The sequence below is a fragment of the Pollicipes pollicipes genome, unplaced genomic scaffold, assembly GCF_011947565.3.
Source record: "Pollicipes pollicipes isolate AB1234 unplaced genomic scaffold, Ppol_2.1 Scaffold_7261;HRSCAF=8764_pilon_pilon_pilon, whole genome shotgun sequence".
Lineage (NCBI taxonomy): Eukaryota > Metazoa > Arthropoda > Thecostraca > Pollicipedomorpha > Pollicipedidae > Pollicipes > Pollicipes pollicipes.
This window is the reverse complement of record NW_023597054.1, coordinates 35,815,200-35,831,633: the sequence shown is the minus strand read 5'-3', so window position 1 is coordinate 35,831,633 and position 16,434 is coordinate 35,815,200. Positions and strand designations below refer to the sequence as shown.

Sequence of the window (16,434 nt, the reverse complement as noted above, 5' to 3'; positions counted from 1 at the left end):
AAAACAGCCCAGAAAGCAGCCCGCCCCCCCCCCCCCCCCTCTCCCTCTTGAGGCATGCTCTCGGTAGTATCCACCCGTTCGAGAAAAACCCCGAAAACAGTCCCTGACATGGGTCTCCGCCCAGCTCTGCGCGACAGCGGCCCCTGGCTGTGTGTCCCCGGCAGCGGCCTCTGGCTTTCTGTTCCCAGCGGCGGTCCTGGCTGCCTGTTCCCGGCAGCGGCCCTGGCTGTCTGTCTCCGGCAGCGGCCCCAGCCTGTGTGTACCCGGCAGCGGCCCCTGGCTGTCTGTTCCCGGCAGCGGCCTCTGCCTGTCTGTCCCCGGCGGCGGCCCCTGGCTGTGTGTCCCCAGCAGCGGCCTCCGCCTGTCTGTCCCCGGCAGCGGCCCCTGGCTGTGTGTCCCCAGCGGCGGCCTCCGCCTGTCTGTCCCCGGTAGCGGCCTCCGCCTGCCTGTCCCCGGCGGCGGCCCCTGGCTGCCTGTCGACCGGCGGGCGCCGCCAAGACGCGGCACCTGGCAAGGCAGCGGACGCCATCGTCAGCGCCCGGCGTCGCCTGGCAGACGACTGCGGGTCAGGCGGGCCGGGGTCGGGTGGCACCAGCCTGACCCCCGCGCGCCCTCACCACGCTCCGGTTCGCACCTGGCACACCACCCCTGACCGGACCCTCCAACCCCCATCAATACCGCCCACACGTTAGAATTTACATTCGAAGCCCGGTTACTACCATTTGGCTAAGCACTAGCTTGGCTGTATTTTTTGGCGTGCTGATCACAGCGGCGGTAATACCTTTCCACGACATTAAAACATCGACCTCCAGAAGTGATCAAGGGTAAGGCACATTGAACTTAGACAGGCATGATTTGGGCCAGCTCTAACCATATTAAAGAGGCGAATAAGCTAATAACTAATGGAGAATCGTGCAAATTCAACCGCGCACAAGTCATATGAACGTGTCGTTTTCACAGAAATTCCGAGAGTCCGGGGAGACATCTGTCACCGAGAGACCCTCGCTACGATGCCTTTGTCTCGCATGCTCAGGCCAACATTCACCACCTATGACTGCAGAAAGATCCCCATCGCCGCGATAAGCACGCCAAGCATGCTCGCTGGAGCGAGCTTAGCTTATTGCCATGGCAACGCGTGACGACATAAGTCAGCAGTGAGGTCACAGCGTTCCTCCTTCGCCTGGGCGCGTCAGCTGTTGATTCTGATGGTGACATGCCACCGTCACGGCGCCGCGTGACGACGTCATCGCGCCGCCATCCGATGACGTCGTCGAAAACGCCAACGCCCTGCGACGCGGCGGTATGTTTTCGTTTTGGCTAGCGCATCGTGGTCTGAGAAATTGCCGCAAAAATAAAGCCTGTCAAGGCAAACTGACAAGCGCATGCATCTGACCAATGGGTGCCTAACTGAGCACCCCCTTCTGAAGCGCTTGGTCTCGTGCCAGAGGGAAAGCACTTCGATTACAGTATACATAAAATAGGAGCAGCAGCAGCCGGCCGGCCGAGTGCCGCCAGCAAAGGGAGCCGGCGTCAGTGCCAACGTGACGGTCACTGACGACTAGTGACTCCCGTGCGGGGTGTGTGGTACTAGTGACTCCCGTGCGGGGTGTGTGGTACTAGTGACTCTCGTGCGGGGTGTGTGGTACTAGTGACTCCCGTGCGGGGTGTGTGGTACTAGTGACTTCCGTGCGGGGTGTGTGGTACTAGTGACTCTCGTGCAGGCTGTATGGTATGCTCAAAACTGGGATAAAAAACACTGCGAAACCGATAGGCTGTTTGTAGGCTTTTCTATATCACCTACTTTGAATGTTTAATTGACTTAGTGTCGGAGGTAGGTTACTTCTTATCGTGAAGTAAACTCAAGCGCTGCTAACATCAGGCCTCGTTTCACTGTGTACACATCCTCGACGACTGCCGAGCACCCCGCATACGACATCAACGGAATGAACAGCGCGCTGTTCAATCTAAGCTCTGAAAAAGACGAGTTTTAGTCCGGTCTGACGTGAACTCGCTGCCGAATAGTGCAGTCTGGCCAAAGTGTTCGCTGGCCAAATGCGTTGGGTGGCCGCTCGAGTAATAATAGCCGCCGCGTGAACCAGCGGACACGGTGTCGAGCGAGATGTCGTCGGACCGCACACCGACCCCGGGGGGCCGTCCAGGGTCCGTTCGACACTTCGCCATCGTGCCGCGGGAAGCACGGAATGTCTGGCCAGGGTGCGTACGTGCGTCGTGACCGCGTGCTGGCAGGATTTCGTGGGATTGCGGGCGCACAGGAGGTTCCGTGGTTCGCACGAGCACGAGGTTGCGTGCTCCGCGATCGGACGCCGAGAGCACAGGATGGCCGAGCGACCGCGTCCGGGATCCGACTGTGGGAGCATGAGGTGGCTGTTCAAGATCCGTGTCTCATGGGTCGTATCCCAGAAGCACGTGATGCCTGTCCCGGGTCCGTGCCACGTGATCGCAGCACGGAAGTGCCGATCGAGCGACCGCATTAGGTGACCGGCGGCGCATGGACCTGTGACTCGCTGCACCTGCGCCACGACCGAACGCTTGCATCCGTCTGGCGGGACTTCCGACGTCGCTGGTGTAGCACGCCGCTCTCATCAGCCTGTTGCAGCGCATCAAATATTTATCAACCTAACGGGCCGTGTTGATCCGTGGCGGCACGGGCCCGCCTCCATCAGCTGCAGGCGGAGCAGGGACGGAGTGTCCGCGCGCGCGCACCCCCCACAAGCCGGACTGACCGCCAACCGCCGGCCGCGTGTATTGAGCGGTCATAGGAGGTGCGTCTGCGATTTGTATCTAGTCTGCTTTGGGGTCTTCCATGCAGCTAACGAATAGAACTCTGGCAATGCACCATGTTCCAGGCTGAAACAGGCGCGGCACCAACTGCCTGGGTCGTGATGATGGCCGGCACTTTGAAGCATGAACAGTTCACGTCGGCTGTGTTTCCAGGGCAACTGTACCCAAAGCAAGAGAAAGGAACCGTGGTTGCTCCCGCACCCCTCATTCCCCCGCACCTCAGCCTGGGGAGTTTGATAATAGGCCTTAGCACGTACAAAACAGGCTTAAGACAACCCAGTGCTTAAAATTGTGGCGAGTCGTGGGACGGTTTGTACCCATCTCTATTTGAGCTTATCGAACGGCAGCTGTGCCAGTGCAAGACCTCACCCCGATTGGGCTTTTGGTCGTGTTTGTATAGCACTCACACATGTTTCAACTGGATTATGATGCTCAAATGTTTGGATTACATCTACCACCATCTGTTTGAACTGGTGGCGGTGGCTGTACTTACCTCCGTTTGAACTGGTGGCGGTGGTTGTTCTCACCCCTGTTTGAGCTTGTGGCGGTGGTTGTACTCACCCCTGTTTGAGTTTGTGGCGGTGGTTGTACTCGCCTCTGTTTGAGCTCGTGGCGGTGGTTGTACTCACCTCTGTTTGAGCTTGTGGCGGTGACTATGCTCACCTCTGTTTGAGCTTGTGGCGGTGGCTGTACTCACCTTTGTTTCAGCTTGTGGCGGTGGCTGTACTCACCTCTGTATGAGCTTGTGGCGGTGGCTATACTCACCTCTGTTTGAGCTTGTGGCGGTGGTTGTACTCACCTCTGATTGAGCTTGTGGCGGTGGTTGTGCTCACCTTTGTTTCAGCTTGTGACGGTGGCTGTACTCACCTCTGTTTGAGCTTGTGGCGGTGGTTGTACTCACCTCTCTTTCGGCTTGTGGCGGTGGTTGTGCTCACCTTGGTTTCAGCTTGTGGCGGTGGTTGTACTCACCTTTGTTTCAGCTTGTGGCGGTGGTTGTACTCACCTTTGTTTCAGCTTGTGGCGGTGGTTGCACTTACCTTTGTTTCAGCTTGTGGCGGTGGTTGTGCTCACCTTTGTTTCAGCTTGTGGCGGTGGTTGTACTCACCTTCGTTTCAGCTTGTGGCGGTGGTTTTGCTCACCTTTGTTTGAGCTTGTGGCGGTGGTTGTGCAGACGGACGCCAGCCGTCTGCTCCATCCCTCCCATGATGTTGTTGATCTGGCCCTCGGTCACCCCCATCTTGTACGGTAGGCGGTCTCGCCTTGACCTCAGTCAGCCCAAACACCGTGATCTGAAAATAGCATTAGCTGAGCTCAGTTCACGCCTGCTAAACACAGCGCGCCCCCACACTCCGCCTCCCCACAGACCCACGCGCGACTCCGCGAAATTGGTCAGCCGTCGTCTTTCAGCTACTTTATCCAACTTTGCGCACATGATCAGCCAAGTTGCGACGCGAGAGACCGACGACTGCTCCAGCTCGACCGAGCGCCACAAGTTGTCCACCGCCGCCGCGACAGTCGCCACAGCTGCCGCCGATGCAGGGGCCGGCTGGACTCCTGCCGAGCGCGGCTGCAGGTCGTGACCCAGACAGAGGTCACGCGACACGCGGAGACGTTCGAAACTGTGAGGGTCAGAGGACAGCAGGCGGTCTAGCGCGTGATACCGCGCGGCGACGCTAGGCAGCGGTGGGCCTCCTGGCTGGCCGGAACGCCATGGACCCCGCTCTGGAGGTGCCCCACACTCGGCTTATTTTGGGCTGCACAGGGGCTGGCGTTAAGGCCAGAGGTGGTGACGTTCGCCTGGAGACAATGCAGGGTCCTGTGGGATGACACAAGCTGAAAGCGATGCCAGGACTGGCTGCAGACAAGCTTCACCGCGGTGGCATGTGTTGGCCTGGTTAACAGAGAATGGTGTCGCTTGTCCTGGAAAAATCTATATCGTAACGCGCCTTTCCAGTCATTTTGTGCTCCATCTCCTCTGACAATCGGAGCTGAAACATGTTGATGCAGAAATTGTGCCGTTTTCGGCAACAGCAATAGCGATAAAAGTTCATGCGAAAGAACGCGTCTCCGCGCCGACAGAAATGTGATCATCAACAGCCCGTGGCCGACGCCGAACACCGTGAAACACCAGGCCGGCGTCGCAGCGGGGGAGGGGGGGGGACAGCATCTGCCAGGCGACGACGGCAACATCTGTCGACCGTGTCGAGCAGCGCCGGGGCCCAGTGCAGACGAGCGGCGAGCACGGGCTGACGAGCGGCGACGGCACTCTCCGTCAGTGGTCGGCGTCACGTCCGGCGCGGCCGCGGCGAGACGGGCGCGAGCCGGGCCGTGCAGCAGTCGTGCAGCAGCAGCAGCCGTGCAGCAGTCGTGACGGAGAGCAGAAGTCAGCGGGCTGGTAAACAGGCGGCCGACGAGCGCCAGGGGATGGCGGCGGGCGGCGGACGGGCCGGTGAGCCGAGAGATGTGAGACAGACAGGCGAGAGGCGGCGGGGATGTGGGACGCTCTGGCGAGACGAGGGGATGGCACAGTAGGACGTCGGTCCGCTGGGAAGAGGGGATGGCCCGGCGGGACGAGAAGATGGGGGACAGTCCCGTCAGATGAGGGATTGGGTCGGCACAGCGCGACAGCGGAACGAGGAGAGGGTGTATCAGCGAGATAAAGGGGATGGGAACGGCCATGAAGACAAATCAAATTCCCAATGTGTTCGAGTATGGCGCAGCGAGATGTATGATGCCTCAGAGCGACAGGGGGCGAACATAGCCCTGCAGGACTGACGGAGGAGGGGAGGGGGGAGTCAAGGACGGAGGCCTCAGCATTTTCATGTGGCTTTTCCTGGCGCGGTTTTCTCGACCGACGAAGAGATGGTTCAGTTCAGCTCGCTTCGTAGAAGATCTCGTGCATGTTTGATCGTGTCCTGCATGACCCCTTCCACGTAGGAGAAGCTGGCCGATGAAAATGGCAGCTGTCGCACCGCCAGCCACCCCATAAAGTGTCCGGCTGTTTGAAAGTAACGAGGGGGTCTGGCCGGCAGGGTTCAGCGGTGGGCCGCTGGCCGCCTGACTAACCGAGCGGCGGCCCATCTGAGCAGCGAGCGCGCGGGCCTCGCCGGCCGGGGCGGCGGGCCGGGAGAGCAGTCGAGTGAGGCGGCCGGCGGCCAGGCGGGCTCCCTGGCCGCCGGCCAGCCCGACCGACGTCTGCACCACGCCGCAGTGACGTCACCGCCGTCTATTTGCTACCGAGCCGGCGCCGGCGGCGGTGGTGAGCCGTCCGCGCCGCCGGTACAGACCCGGCTGGGAAGGGCTGGATCCCGGACAGCCTCCCGAGGTGCTGCGCTGAGGGACGGGGTTGGAATTGCCAGGGGTCAGCCTGAATGTCGTGTGATAACAATGCAGTCACACCCTGCCGATAACCGGGCGGAAAAGCGACCTATCAGTTCGCGTCGTAGCCCGACCTACTATCAGCAACAGCACCGCGGCTTCCTACAGCTTTAAGAGGGTGCTGTTGCAGCGTGCCCAAATCACTGCAACTTAAAAGCAAAGCTGTCAGGTCAGCCAAAACATGTGCGTGGGCAGAGGAAGTTGACACAAGACATTCTCTGGCGCCGGAACGGCTGCGAGCAGGCGCCATTAGGTTTGGATCCAATCCAGTGACCAGTCTGAACACGCTAAATCTCTTAAGCAAAATACTGGCTGTTCATCAGACGCGCCACCAGGTGTGCACGCGACGGCGGCCCGTTGATACAACAGAGTCGCCCCGTGGGGGACAGAGCCTCAGCGAGTCAGCAGCGCTGCGCAGTCCCGTGGAGGTGATCAGGCTGTCGGCTGAGCACGGGCGGGGAAGAGAGGAGCGCTGGTCACGGCCTCTCCAGCGTCGGGGCGCGGTGAGACGTTGAGGCCCTCCAGCTGCCCGGCGGCCTGCGCGCTCCTCAGGCCGGCCGGGTCACACAGCCGGGGGCGGGTCACGGGCGGGCGCCGTCGGGCCCCGTCCGAGGCTCTCTCTCCAGGGCGGTCGCCCAGCTTGTCCCGACTGCGAGGAGTCTCCCCACGTCGCCCAGGGTGGGGCAGTAGTCGTCCAATGTCATGCCCTGACTCGGGAGAGCGATCGCCCCCGTGGCGTCCGCAGCCTGGAAGTTCGAACTGGAAGTTCGTCCCCGCCGGAACTCTCACCTTCTGGCTGCCCAACTGCTCCGGCTGGGACCCAAGTTCATTCTCTTCGCCCTGCCCTAAGCGGGGCGGCAGTCTCCCAGCCCTGTCCTCCCATGCTGCTCTCAACGCATCAGAGCGGGCGTCTGCCGACAGTTCCTCTGCTGCGGGGGCTGGCGCGCTGATAAGGCGCAATTGTTCTGGCACGTGAGCTGCACACTGTCTCGGACTGACAAGCGGCAGCCACGTCGCCGCCCGGGGCCAAGGTCTCACTAGGCTGCAGGATCAGGACCCAGTTGTTAAGCCCAGTTTAAAGAATGGCCCCGGTTAGGCCCCCGGCTGGCCAGCGGTGCGTCGGCCGGCTGTAGCTGCGGTCAGTGTATCACAAACGCCAGGATCGGCCTCGGGAAGGACAGTATTCACATCTGACAGCGAGAGGTTGGTTTGGGTGGGCACTGGAGATTCGACGCCGTGTACTGGAGGCAATGCTGCTCCGTCGTTGGCGATCCTCTCCGCGCGGCCAGTTCCCGAAGCAGCAGCGTTTGGGCTTGTTACCGAACCCTCGGAGGTGCCGACCCGCCCACTTGAGAGTAAGTTCCACACCAGCGGAGAAGGGAGGCGCACGATCGACCCGGCAATGAAACAAGATCAAAATATACGAGGAGGCCAGAGCGCCGGGCCTCCTGATCTACCGGAGCTTGGACAAAGCTCGAGGATAACACATGACATCTGGTTAACCCCCTAACAAAATAGTAACAACCGCTGCTTCCGCCAATGACCAGGCCTGGTCCCCAACACACGCTCTCTCATTCGCAGCGCTGAATCTTAACAACGTTTGGTGTCGGCGTGCCGACTGCAGCAGCAGTGATAACTGCAGCAGTGACGACTGTCGACCATCACTTGCCCCTACTTCACTCAGAACCAGTCCCGTTCAGGCTCCCCGCCCGCTGCGAGAGAACGCAGACACTTGGCGCGCGTCGCGGACACCCGATGCACTTAATGACCCGAGCATCCCACATCAGGTCTCTCGCCATGACCTAGGACTATGAAGCGGTCACGCTTCCTCGGCGGCACGCAGACCGAGCACGGCACGTCAGATGACGTCACGCAGCGCCAGACCAACCGACCGGGTGTCGGCGACCACACGCGACGACGGACGCTGAGACGCTGGGGAGCTGAGAACGGAGACGTTGGGCCAAGAACGGAGACACTGGGCGGAGAACGGAGAGTGTCGAGGTCGTGGTGGTTGACGCAGCACCTGCACCAGTGCGCCGGTGTTTCCGGTCTGGACGGCTATGAGCGTGACCACCAGTGGTCTCATTGGGGTCCGCACCTAGAAGCGTTCGAGGAAATTGGGCTCGGGTTTTGCAAACATAAAGGGGAACCAAGGCGAGTAACAGCCTAGTGGCAATTCCTTCGGCCCTCAGTGGCGTTTAATGTGTGGCTGCTACGTTGATGGCCAGCGATTGTCGTGTTTCAAGTTTCCTGAGGTTTGACGGATAAGGAACTGACGGTGCGACCCGTGTCTCCAGATCACTCCTCTGGATTCCTCCCTTTTGAAGCGGCACTTTTGGCACGCTGGTGACGTCGGCCATGCCCTGCGCCGCTAGCTTTTCTAGCACATCAACGCCAGCGCACGACCCGGTGGGAGGCACACAGTAAGGCAAATAAGCAAACTGAACAGCAGCCGGAGCGCCGGCCCCACCGCACAGAAGCCGGAGCAGCGCAGGGCTTGGCCCACCCGCGCGCACTGCGGACGATAAACCGAGGTCAGCCGGTCCCGTCAGCCCCGACGCACAGTGATAGAACACCCAAAGCGCGGCGCGCGCTGAAGGAGATCTGGAACCGTAAGGGCACGGCAAAACATCCGGTCATGCTCGTACGTCGCATGTTATGCTGTCGCCCTCGCCAGCCGGAGACGGGGACGAGTACTACCGCATGAGAGAGGCATGTGGGCAGAGAGGCATGTAAGCGAGCAGAGAGAGGCATGTAAGCGGCCGGGCGGTTTAGTGTTATATCGGGCCCGATCGTTTCAAGCAGTCAGGCGACCGCCCACGCCCGAGATTTAAACGTCCTCTTCCTAGTTACGGCCCGTCATATCGGGTCATCACAATCCCACCCCAGTCCAGACCCCAAAGTAACCATCCGTGGTAACTGTCGTCCATATATCATCTCGACGTCCGTCTCGTCTCGATTTCCCCACATCGCCTCGATCTCCTCAGCCCAGATTTCGTCTCGGTTCTCGTCTCGTCTAATCGCTCCTGTGTCTTCCCTACTTTTCTGCCTGATCTGAGCCCAGTACAACCCCACGCCCGTTTGAACCTCACGTCATCTCGTCTGCACGTCAATCCATCTCGTCTGAACTCGGGCCCACCTCGTCCGGATCCTGACCCGTCTCGGCTGAACTCCAGCCCGTCTCGCCTGCGCCTCCCGTCTCGTCTGGCTCCCCTCCGTCTCGCCCGTCCGGATCCCGGTCTGTCCGAAAGGCACCGTTCCTCACCTGTCTCCTCAGCTTGCCAGCCCGGGCCGGCCGCGGGCGACCGCTCGCCGCCGGTCGCGGCGCCAGGCGCGGGGTCACTCGAGCACGTGACCGGTCACGTCCGACGCACCATGGGGCGCCGCTCGAGCGGTGACCGAGCGCAGGCGGCTAGACGCCGCGCGCGCCCCGCCACCGCCGCCGCTGGCCGGCCCACTGAAACGTAAGAAGGCGCCTGCGGGCCGCACCGAGCGCCACCGTCGGTCGCGGCGGTACTAAATCCGGGCCGCTCGGAGTCGGGCCGCTCGTCGGCTCGCGTCGGCCGGTGTTGGCTGCCGTCCGCCGGGCGATCGCGCCGATGAGGGGGCGATTCGGTGTAGCTGACGCCAGGGCGTCGGGGCGGCCAGTCACCCAAACGGCGGCTGACTGGCCACTATTCCCGGAGGTGACCCGATAAACGGCGCACGCCTTTTGTCAAGCCTGAAATGGCTTCAAACGGAAACAACTGGTTCGAAACGGATGTCTCCCGCAGGGGTCAAATCCGCTGTGTTGCCACCGGTTCCCAACGCCTGTCGTGTCCGTTTCCGGTTCATGCTAAGCCGGTATCTGCTGCTTTCCATGCCGGTCCGCCTACCCCACTTAAGATCTGTCACACACCTGTGCGGTGGGTAGCATTCCCCGGCTTCACTCTCGCTATGTCATCAGCGAACTGCGCTATCATGCGCGACAAAACAGCGCTATCATGCCCAACGGAACAGCGCTACCATGCCCAACATAATACGCCTGCCATGCCCCAAAAACCAGCACCACCATGCCCAAAAGAATAGCGCTACCATGCCCAACAGAATAGGCTACCATGCCCAAAAAGCTACCGTTACCATGCCCAACAGGAATAGCGCTACCATGCCCGACAGAATAGCGCTACCATGCCCAACAGAATAGCGCTATCACGAATCACAGCATAACGCTATCACGCGCTTCATATTAACGTTATCACCCTCCGCAGAACAACACCAACATGCATTACAGTATAGTGCTGTCAACCACTAAAGAAAAGCACAATCACGCGCTGTAGAACAGCATTATCACTCACCACAGAATAGCGTCATCCACTGCATGATGATGATTATTTGGGCTTTGGGGCGCACCGACTACGTTGGTCATATGGCGCCCATGTCATCCACTACAGAATTGCGTCATCACGCACTACCGATTAGTACAGTTAACCGCTACAGAAGTGTTACCACGCACCACAGAATAGCGCGATCAACTGCAGGGTGCTTCGCCTCCCTCAACTGAAGGATAACGGCGTGAGGGTTGTGGACCTGACGTACAAATGCACGCCCATTCATGTCCGCTACCCTGCACGCAGCCATACTGCTCTTGAGCGCTGGGCCACCATAAGAGGGTGGCATCCGCAACATAGGAAATCGCTGCAACGTGACGCCATCCCGTCGCCACAGAAGTGACGCCTGAGCGCCGTGTGGCCCCGCGTGGCCACCGCCCGGTGGCCAAGCGAGGGGTGGGGTGAGCTCGGACGGGGGCTGCGCCACCAGGTGACGCTGTCGTGCACGAGGCGGCGCTCACCGGCGCAGGCAGCCGCCGCACCTACAGTGCTTAACCACAACCGGGCAGTGGCACCTGCTTCATCTAAAGACGCGTCCTGCAGCTGACCTCGTCAGTACGGCGGGGAGTTGCGGAAGGAACAAGCTGGCCGTCACCATTGGGGCCTTACGACGCACTAAGCTGCTGAATCTATAGGACGTCGCCTGTTTCTCACCTTGGCAGGAAGGGTGGACACCGCGGGGAATCGAACTCCGTACCTCCTGGTTTTCCACACGCACAGCTTGACCATTACACCACCGGTCACCCAAACAACAAGCCGATGGGTTATGCTGATGACAGTGTCTATTCGAGAGCTAAGTACAAATGGCAAGGTATGAAAGAATGACACTGAACCGCGAACATCTAAACCCAGCCCTTCGCTTAGTCCTCAGTCTCTCACACACCTCGCAGCACCGGTCTCGCCCAAGAATGCAAGACCGGGCCAATGCCAGGCCACCAGTCACGGCGATGACGCCGCTGAGAGGTAAAAACCACCACACGACCACCGCATCCCGATCAGGGCACACGCCATGGCGTCGATGCGACTTGACAATGAGTCCTGAGTTAAATTTTCACATGAGCGGCAGTAGAAGCTTTCCACCTGACGAGACCGTATGACCACTGGCGGGCCGGTCCGCCCGGCTGCCAGCCTGACCGCCTCCAGCGATTCCGTCCTGAACCGCGGCCGGGGATGACAATGATACCCTGACGAGTCCCAAGCTTACACTCGACGCGCCCGAGCGTCGAGCACGGCCCTGCGGCCGACACAGCGCCGGCCACCCGTTCCGGTTGCGCGACGGCGGAGCGCGAGCCCGCGGTCCGCGCCGATGCACGCGAACGGTCCGCGCCAACATACGCGCGGACGGTCCGCGCCAACACACGCGGACGGTCCGCGCCGACACACGCGGACGGTTCGCGCCGACACGCGCGGACGGTCCGCGCCGACACACGCGCGGGCGGTCCACGCCGACACACGCGCAGACGGTCCGCGCCGACACACGCGCGGACGCCCTCGCCACCCGGACGAGCCGCGACAACTCTTCAAGAACGAGTTTGGCAACAAAAAAACGATCAAAGTTGGGTGGCCACCGGTCCCAGCGCGGACACGGCGCATCGCTCGGTGCCGCGCGTGGTCGGTGAAACGCCCTCAGATTCGCCGCGTAGGGTCCAGATGACCGTTTTGAACAGTTGGTAACGCTGCTGCATCACAGAAGTCAATCCGAGCGTCGTCCGCCTGTAAGCAGCCCACAGCTCGCGCACGGAAACCAGCCGACGTGGTGTACACCTGACATCTCTCAGGAGCGGAGTACCTGCAGTCCCCCTTCCGTCGCAGACTTGTCGGCCGCGTTGGGCCCGTGCCGACCTCAGTCAGCCTCTCCGTCCTTCTCTGACGCAGTTTCTGCACACTGCTCTGCTAGCACCTCCTTCAAGGCACGGAGATCGCCATCGGCGGCGGGCGCCAGCGAGCTCGGCCGCCGTCTCCGCCGCACTATCTGTACGGAGAGCCGCCGAGATCGGTCTCCATGAACGGCGAGCGGCTGCGGTCGCCGTTCGCATACGGCGAGCGACGCAGCAGCGTCGGGCTGCCGTAGATGGGCCCCGAGTCGTCCGTCCAGAGGTACGGCCGGGGCGGGCTGGCGTCGGCCGCCTTGCCGTAGGCCAGCGCCGGCGTACTGAACTGCGGCGGCGGCAGCGGCGACGGCGCGGCCGGCGCGGCGGCCACCACGCCGGCCGTCAGTGGCCGCAGCTGGCGCAGCAGCAGGTAGACGACCGTGGCGGCGCCGAGCGCCGTTAGCGTGGTGCACACCCAGTTCCAGTAATGGTCCAACAGCAGTGAGATCACGTGGCCCCAGCCGGGCGGCGGCGGCGGCGCCTGCCACGCGCCCTCCGGCGGCGCCAGCTGCACGGCCGCCGTCAGCGTCTGGCCGCTGGCCGGCACGACGAAGCGGACCGAGAGGCCGGCCGTGCGGCTGCCGCCGGCGGACCAGGCGGCCGGCAGCAGCGAGACCGGCACACGCAGACGGTTACCGTCGCGGCGCGGCGGCGACACCTGGCGGAGACGGACCGTGGTCAGAGGCGGCACGGGCCGGCCGGGCACGGCAGGAGCCGGGCGCCACGAGCATCATCGGCCTGACCACAGTCAAGAAAACGGCCTGAGGCCACCCAATCGCGATCATCGCCAAACATACAGGCGTCTGACGTCAGTCAGAGAAGAGCCCGAGCTAAAACACGCACGGATCGCATGGCACCCCCGTGTCGACCCTGTCCGCGGCGGTCACAGCGAGCGGGCCGGCCGGGGCCCCGCCTGACCTGCAGCAGCCGCTCGTCGCTGGCGGTGGCCGTGACCGTGTGCAGCACGTCCGGGGCGCCGATCAGGAGCAGCTCGCCGGCCGTGAGCGCGCCGCCCAGCCACAGCTCGGCCGTCTCCAGGTGGGCGGGCGGCACGAGCGGCAGCCGGACGGGCGCCGAGCGCAGCGGCGGCTGGCCGGCCGCGGCCGCCACCTCGGCCGTCACCACCAGGTCCAGCGCCAGCCGCGCCGCCGCCGCGCCCGCCGGACACAGCGGCTTCAGCCGACACTGGTAGCCACCTGATGGACCGCCCGCGGGTGTCAGTACACGACTGGGGGCGTCAGGGGACACAGCGGCGTCAGCTGGCATTGGTAGCCGCCCCCTGGAGCCAGGTGAAATACGCATTTGACAAACACCTAGCACGCGGTCACGAGACTGAGAAGATATCCACGCCCCACTGGCACTGATACCCGCCTACGAAGCAACGCTGCAACAAATGGGTCACGTCTCATGGCACACACGCCTTTAAAACCAACGAAAGCAAAGCCCACGCGATTTTCAATGGGTGGGCTGATAGGAAAACGGCCGGTGCGCCGGCCTCGGCCACTCACAGGCGGTCACCGGCTCGCCGTCGGCGGCGGTCTCTAGCACACGCCTCACCTGTGACGGCGTTGAACACGGCGCGGACCGAGAACAGCTGATCGGCCGTCACGCCGGGCGTCGGCCGACTGAGGGCCACCTGACAGGAGGCCGGGCAGGGGGCGGACAGCGCCAGCAGCGCCTCGGCGCAGCGGGGCGGCGGCGGCGGCGGTGGCGTGGCCGAGAGTCGCAGCGGCAGGTCGTAAGCCGTCTGGTGGCAGGCCGACACGGACGGCGGCACCGGCGGCGCTAGCGTCACCTGGCGGCGGGAGAACGTCACGACACGCCAGGGGGTGCCGCGCCGGCCGGACCGCGCGAGACCGGCAGCCGAGAGGGGGGGGGGGGGGGGGGGGGGTAGAGACTCCAGACGCCGCGTGGCTGCCGTTCTGGTCAGGAGCCGTCCCTCCTGACGCGAACATGGCTAGAGGAACGCGCCGGTTCGCGCTATCACATAGAGGGTCAATGGTTAAATCCAGTTCCCCCCCTTCCCTCCCCCCCCCCCCCGAGAGCCCTGGTCTGTATGCCGTACATAGTGGTAAGTAGCTACAATAGAAGCAAGAGTAGCCGCAGACGCTTCGGCCACAAGCCTTCCGTATCGTCACAATAATTAGGGATGCTTGTCGCGAATGTTCTGATGAGCTTCTAACATATTTTCCATATAAGAGCCACTACCGCTCCATGTGGCACTCAGGGTAGCACCAATCCAGAAGCCAAAAGTGTAACGATTCGGTCGTTGCACATCCACATTCGCATTCCATTGCCCCGGATGACTGCAGGCACCACAGCACAGCCCACCGCCCCTACGATCGTCAACATGCCATCACCGCCGCCACCGGCAGCAGCCGGCCAGGGCGTCGGCCCGGCCGTGCTCACCTGTCGCACGGGCAGCACGGTGAGTGGGGCGCGCGCCTGCGGCCCGCCGGCCAGCGTCAGCGTCAGCGCCGTCGAGCCCGGCCGGAGGGCGGCCAGCGCGCCGTCCGCAGTCAGCTCCACCATCTCCGCGCCGCCGTCAGCCGCCCACCGGCCCGGCGCGCCGTCCGACGACGCCAGCGGTGACGTCAGACAGGTGACGTCGCCCACCGTCAGCTCCGTCTGGCGGCGGCAGGACAGAGGCTGCCATCGTCGCCGGGACGCGTCGGGCTCGGGGACGACACGCGCACCGCGCCGACAATCTCGCGCGGACCAACGGTGTCGCCGGCGACGCGCCGCCAGCGCGGTCCCGACGCCGCAGCTCGCCCTCCCGACATGAACTCACCTGCTCGACGGGCACGAGGTCGTCGATGTCGACGAACAGCGTATCGCTGAGGGCGCGGTCGGCGTCGGCGGCGACGCTGAGACTGGCGGCGCCGGGCCGCCGCAGCTCGGCCGTCAGCCGCGTGGCCTCGCCGTCCAGCTGCAGCAGGTCGGCGCGGCTGGCCACCGGCGCGGCGGCGCCCAGCCAGGCGGCGAACGGCCGGCCGCGCGTGTCGTGCGCGGTCACGTTCACCCGCACCTGGCGCGCAGGGCACAAGCTGACGTCAGCGGCTGTGACGGTCGCTGACGCCGAGCGGCCTGACGCGGACCGAGTCCGAGCGGCCCCCGCGGCGGTCGGTCTGTCACCTCCTGGCTGTCACAGGCCGTCCCAGGGTCTGACGCCGCACAGCTGTGGGACTCGGTCGCAGTCTGATGCCGCGCGTGAGAGGCGCAGAGGGCGACACCATGCCGCCACCAGGGCCCGTCACCGCGACCGACAGCCCGTGGCCGCTTGACACCACACAGCCGTCACGAACCGTCACAGGCGGACGCATGCGACATGGTCCAGCCATCAGAGCACGCCGCTGCTCCATAGCGCGGCCTGCGAGCCGCCTGCCAGCGCCCGGCCGTCGACACAGCGGGGCAAGTAGCCGCCGGCAATCTGACTGCACACATCGCTGACGGAGGTGTTTGCCATGATTCCGGCCCCGGCGGATGCTGCTCGCGCGGGGTCATGCTGCGACACGGGACACCAGCGCAACATCGCCGCTCCTGTATCCCCCGCCTAGCAACGCCGCGCCTCTCCGTCCCCGTGCACGCCCCGCTCCTCACCGTCAGTCCGGTGGGCAGGCTGCTCCAGCCCGGGCGCACGCACGCGTCGGCCAGCGGCGTCACCATCACGTAGTGGACGGGCAGCACCTCGACCGGCAGCGCCAGCGTCTGGTTGCCGGCCGGCTGCTGGCCGGCCGTCAGCTGGAGCAGGTCGCGGCCGGTGCGCGCGCCGGCGCGCAGCTGCAGTCCGCCGCGGCCGACCGTGACCAGGCCAGCCGTGGAGGCGGCCGCCGCCGGCAGCGACGTGCGCAGCTCCAGCCACGAGTGCGGCGTCATCAGCAGCGGCAGCGCCGGCAGCTCCGGCGATAGCAGGCGCAGCTCCTCGTACACCTGGCGGCGCACGAACGGCGCAGGGGGTCAGCGGCCGGCGCGTGACCGGCGCACGGCCGCGCGGGCCTGAGCGGGTCGCACAGTCG

General features: G+C 63.5%; 1 protein-coding gene across 1 annotated transcript in view; it reads right to left on the bottom strand.

The window, feature by feature from the left end:
- LOC119111359 (serine/arginine repetitive matrix protein 2) overlaps positions 1 to 9,643 on the bottom strand; it is a 34,748-nt gene extending 25,105 nt beyond the window's left edge. The window contains exons 1-2 of the mRNA XM_037235174.1: positions 9,446 to 9,643; positions 3,942 to 4,091 (exon numbers count right to left, since the gene is read on the bottom strand). Coding sequence (XP_037091069.1) covers positions 3,942 to 4,039 — 98 coding nt within the window. The 5' untranslated portion in view covers positions 4,040 to 4,091; positions 9,446 to 9,643. The remainder of the gene's footprint in view (positions 1 to 3,941; positions 4,092 to 9,445) is intronic.
- Positions 9,644 to 16,434: the final 6,791 nt, after the last annotated feature.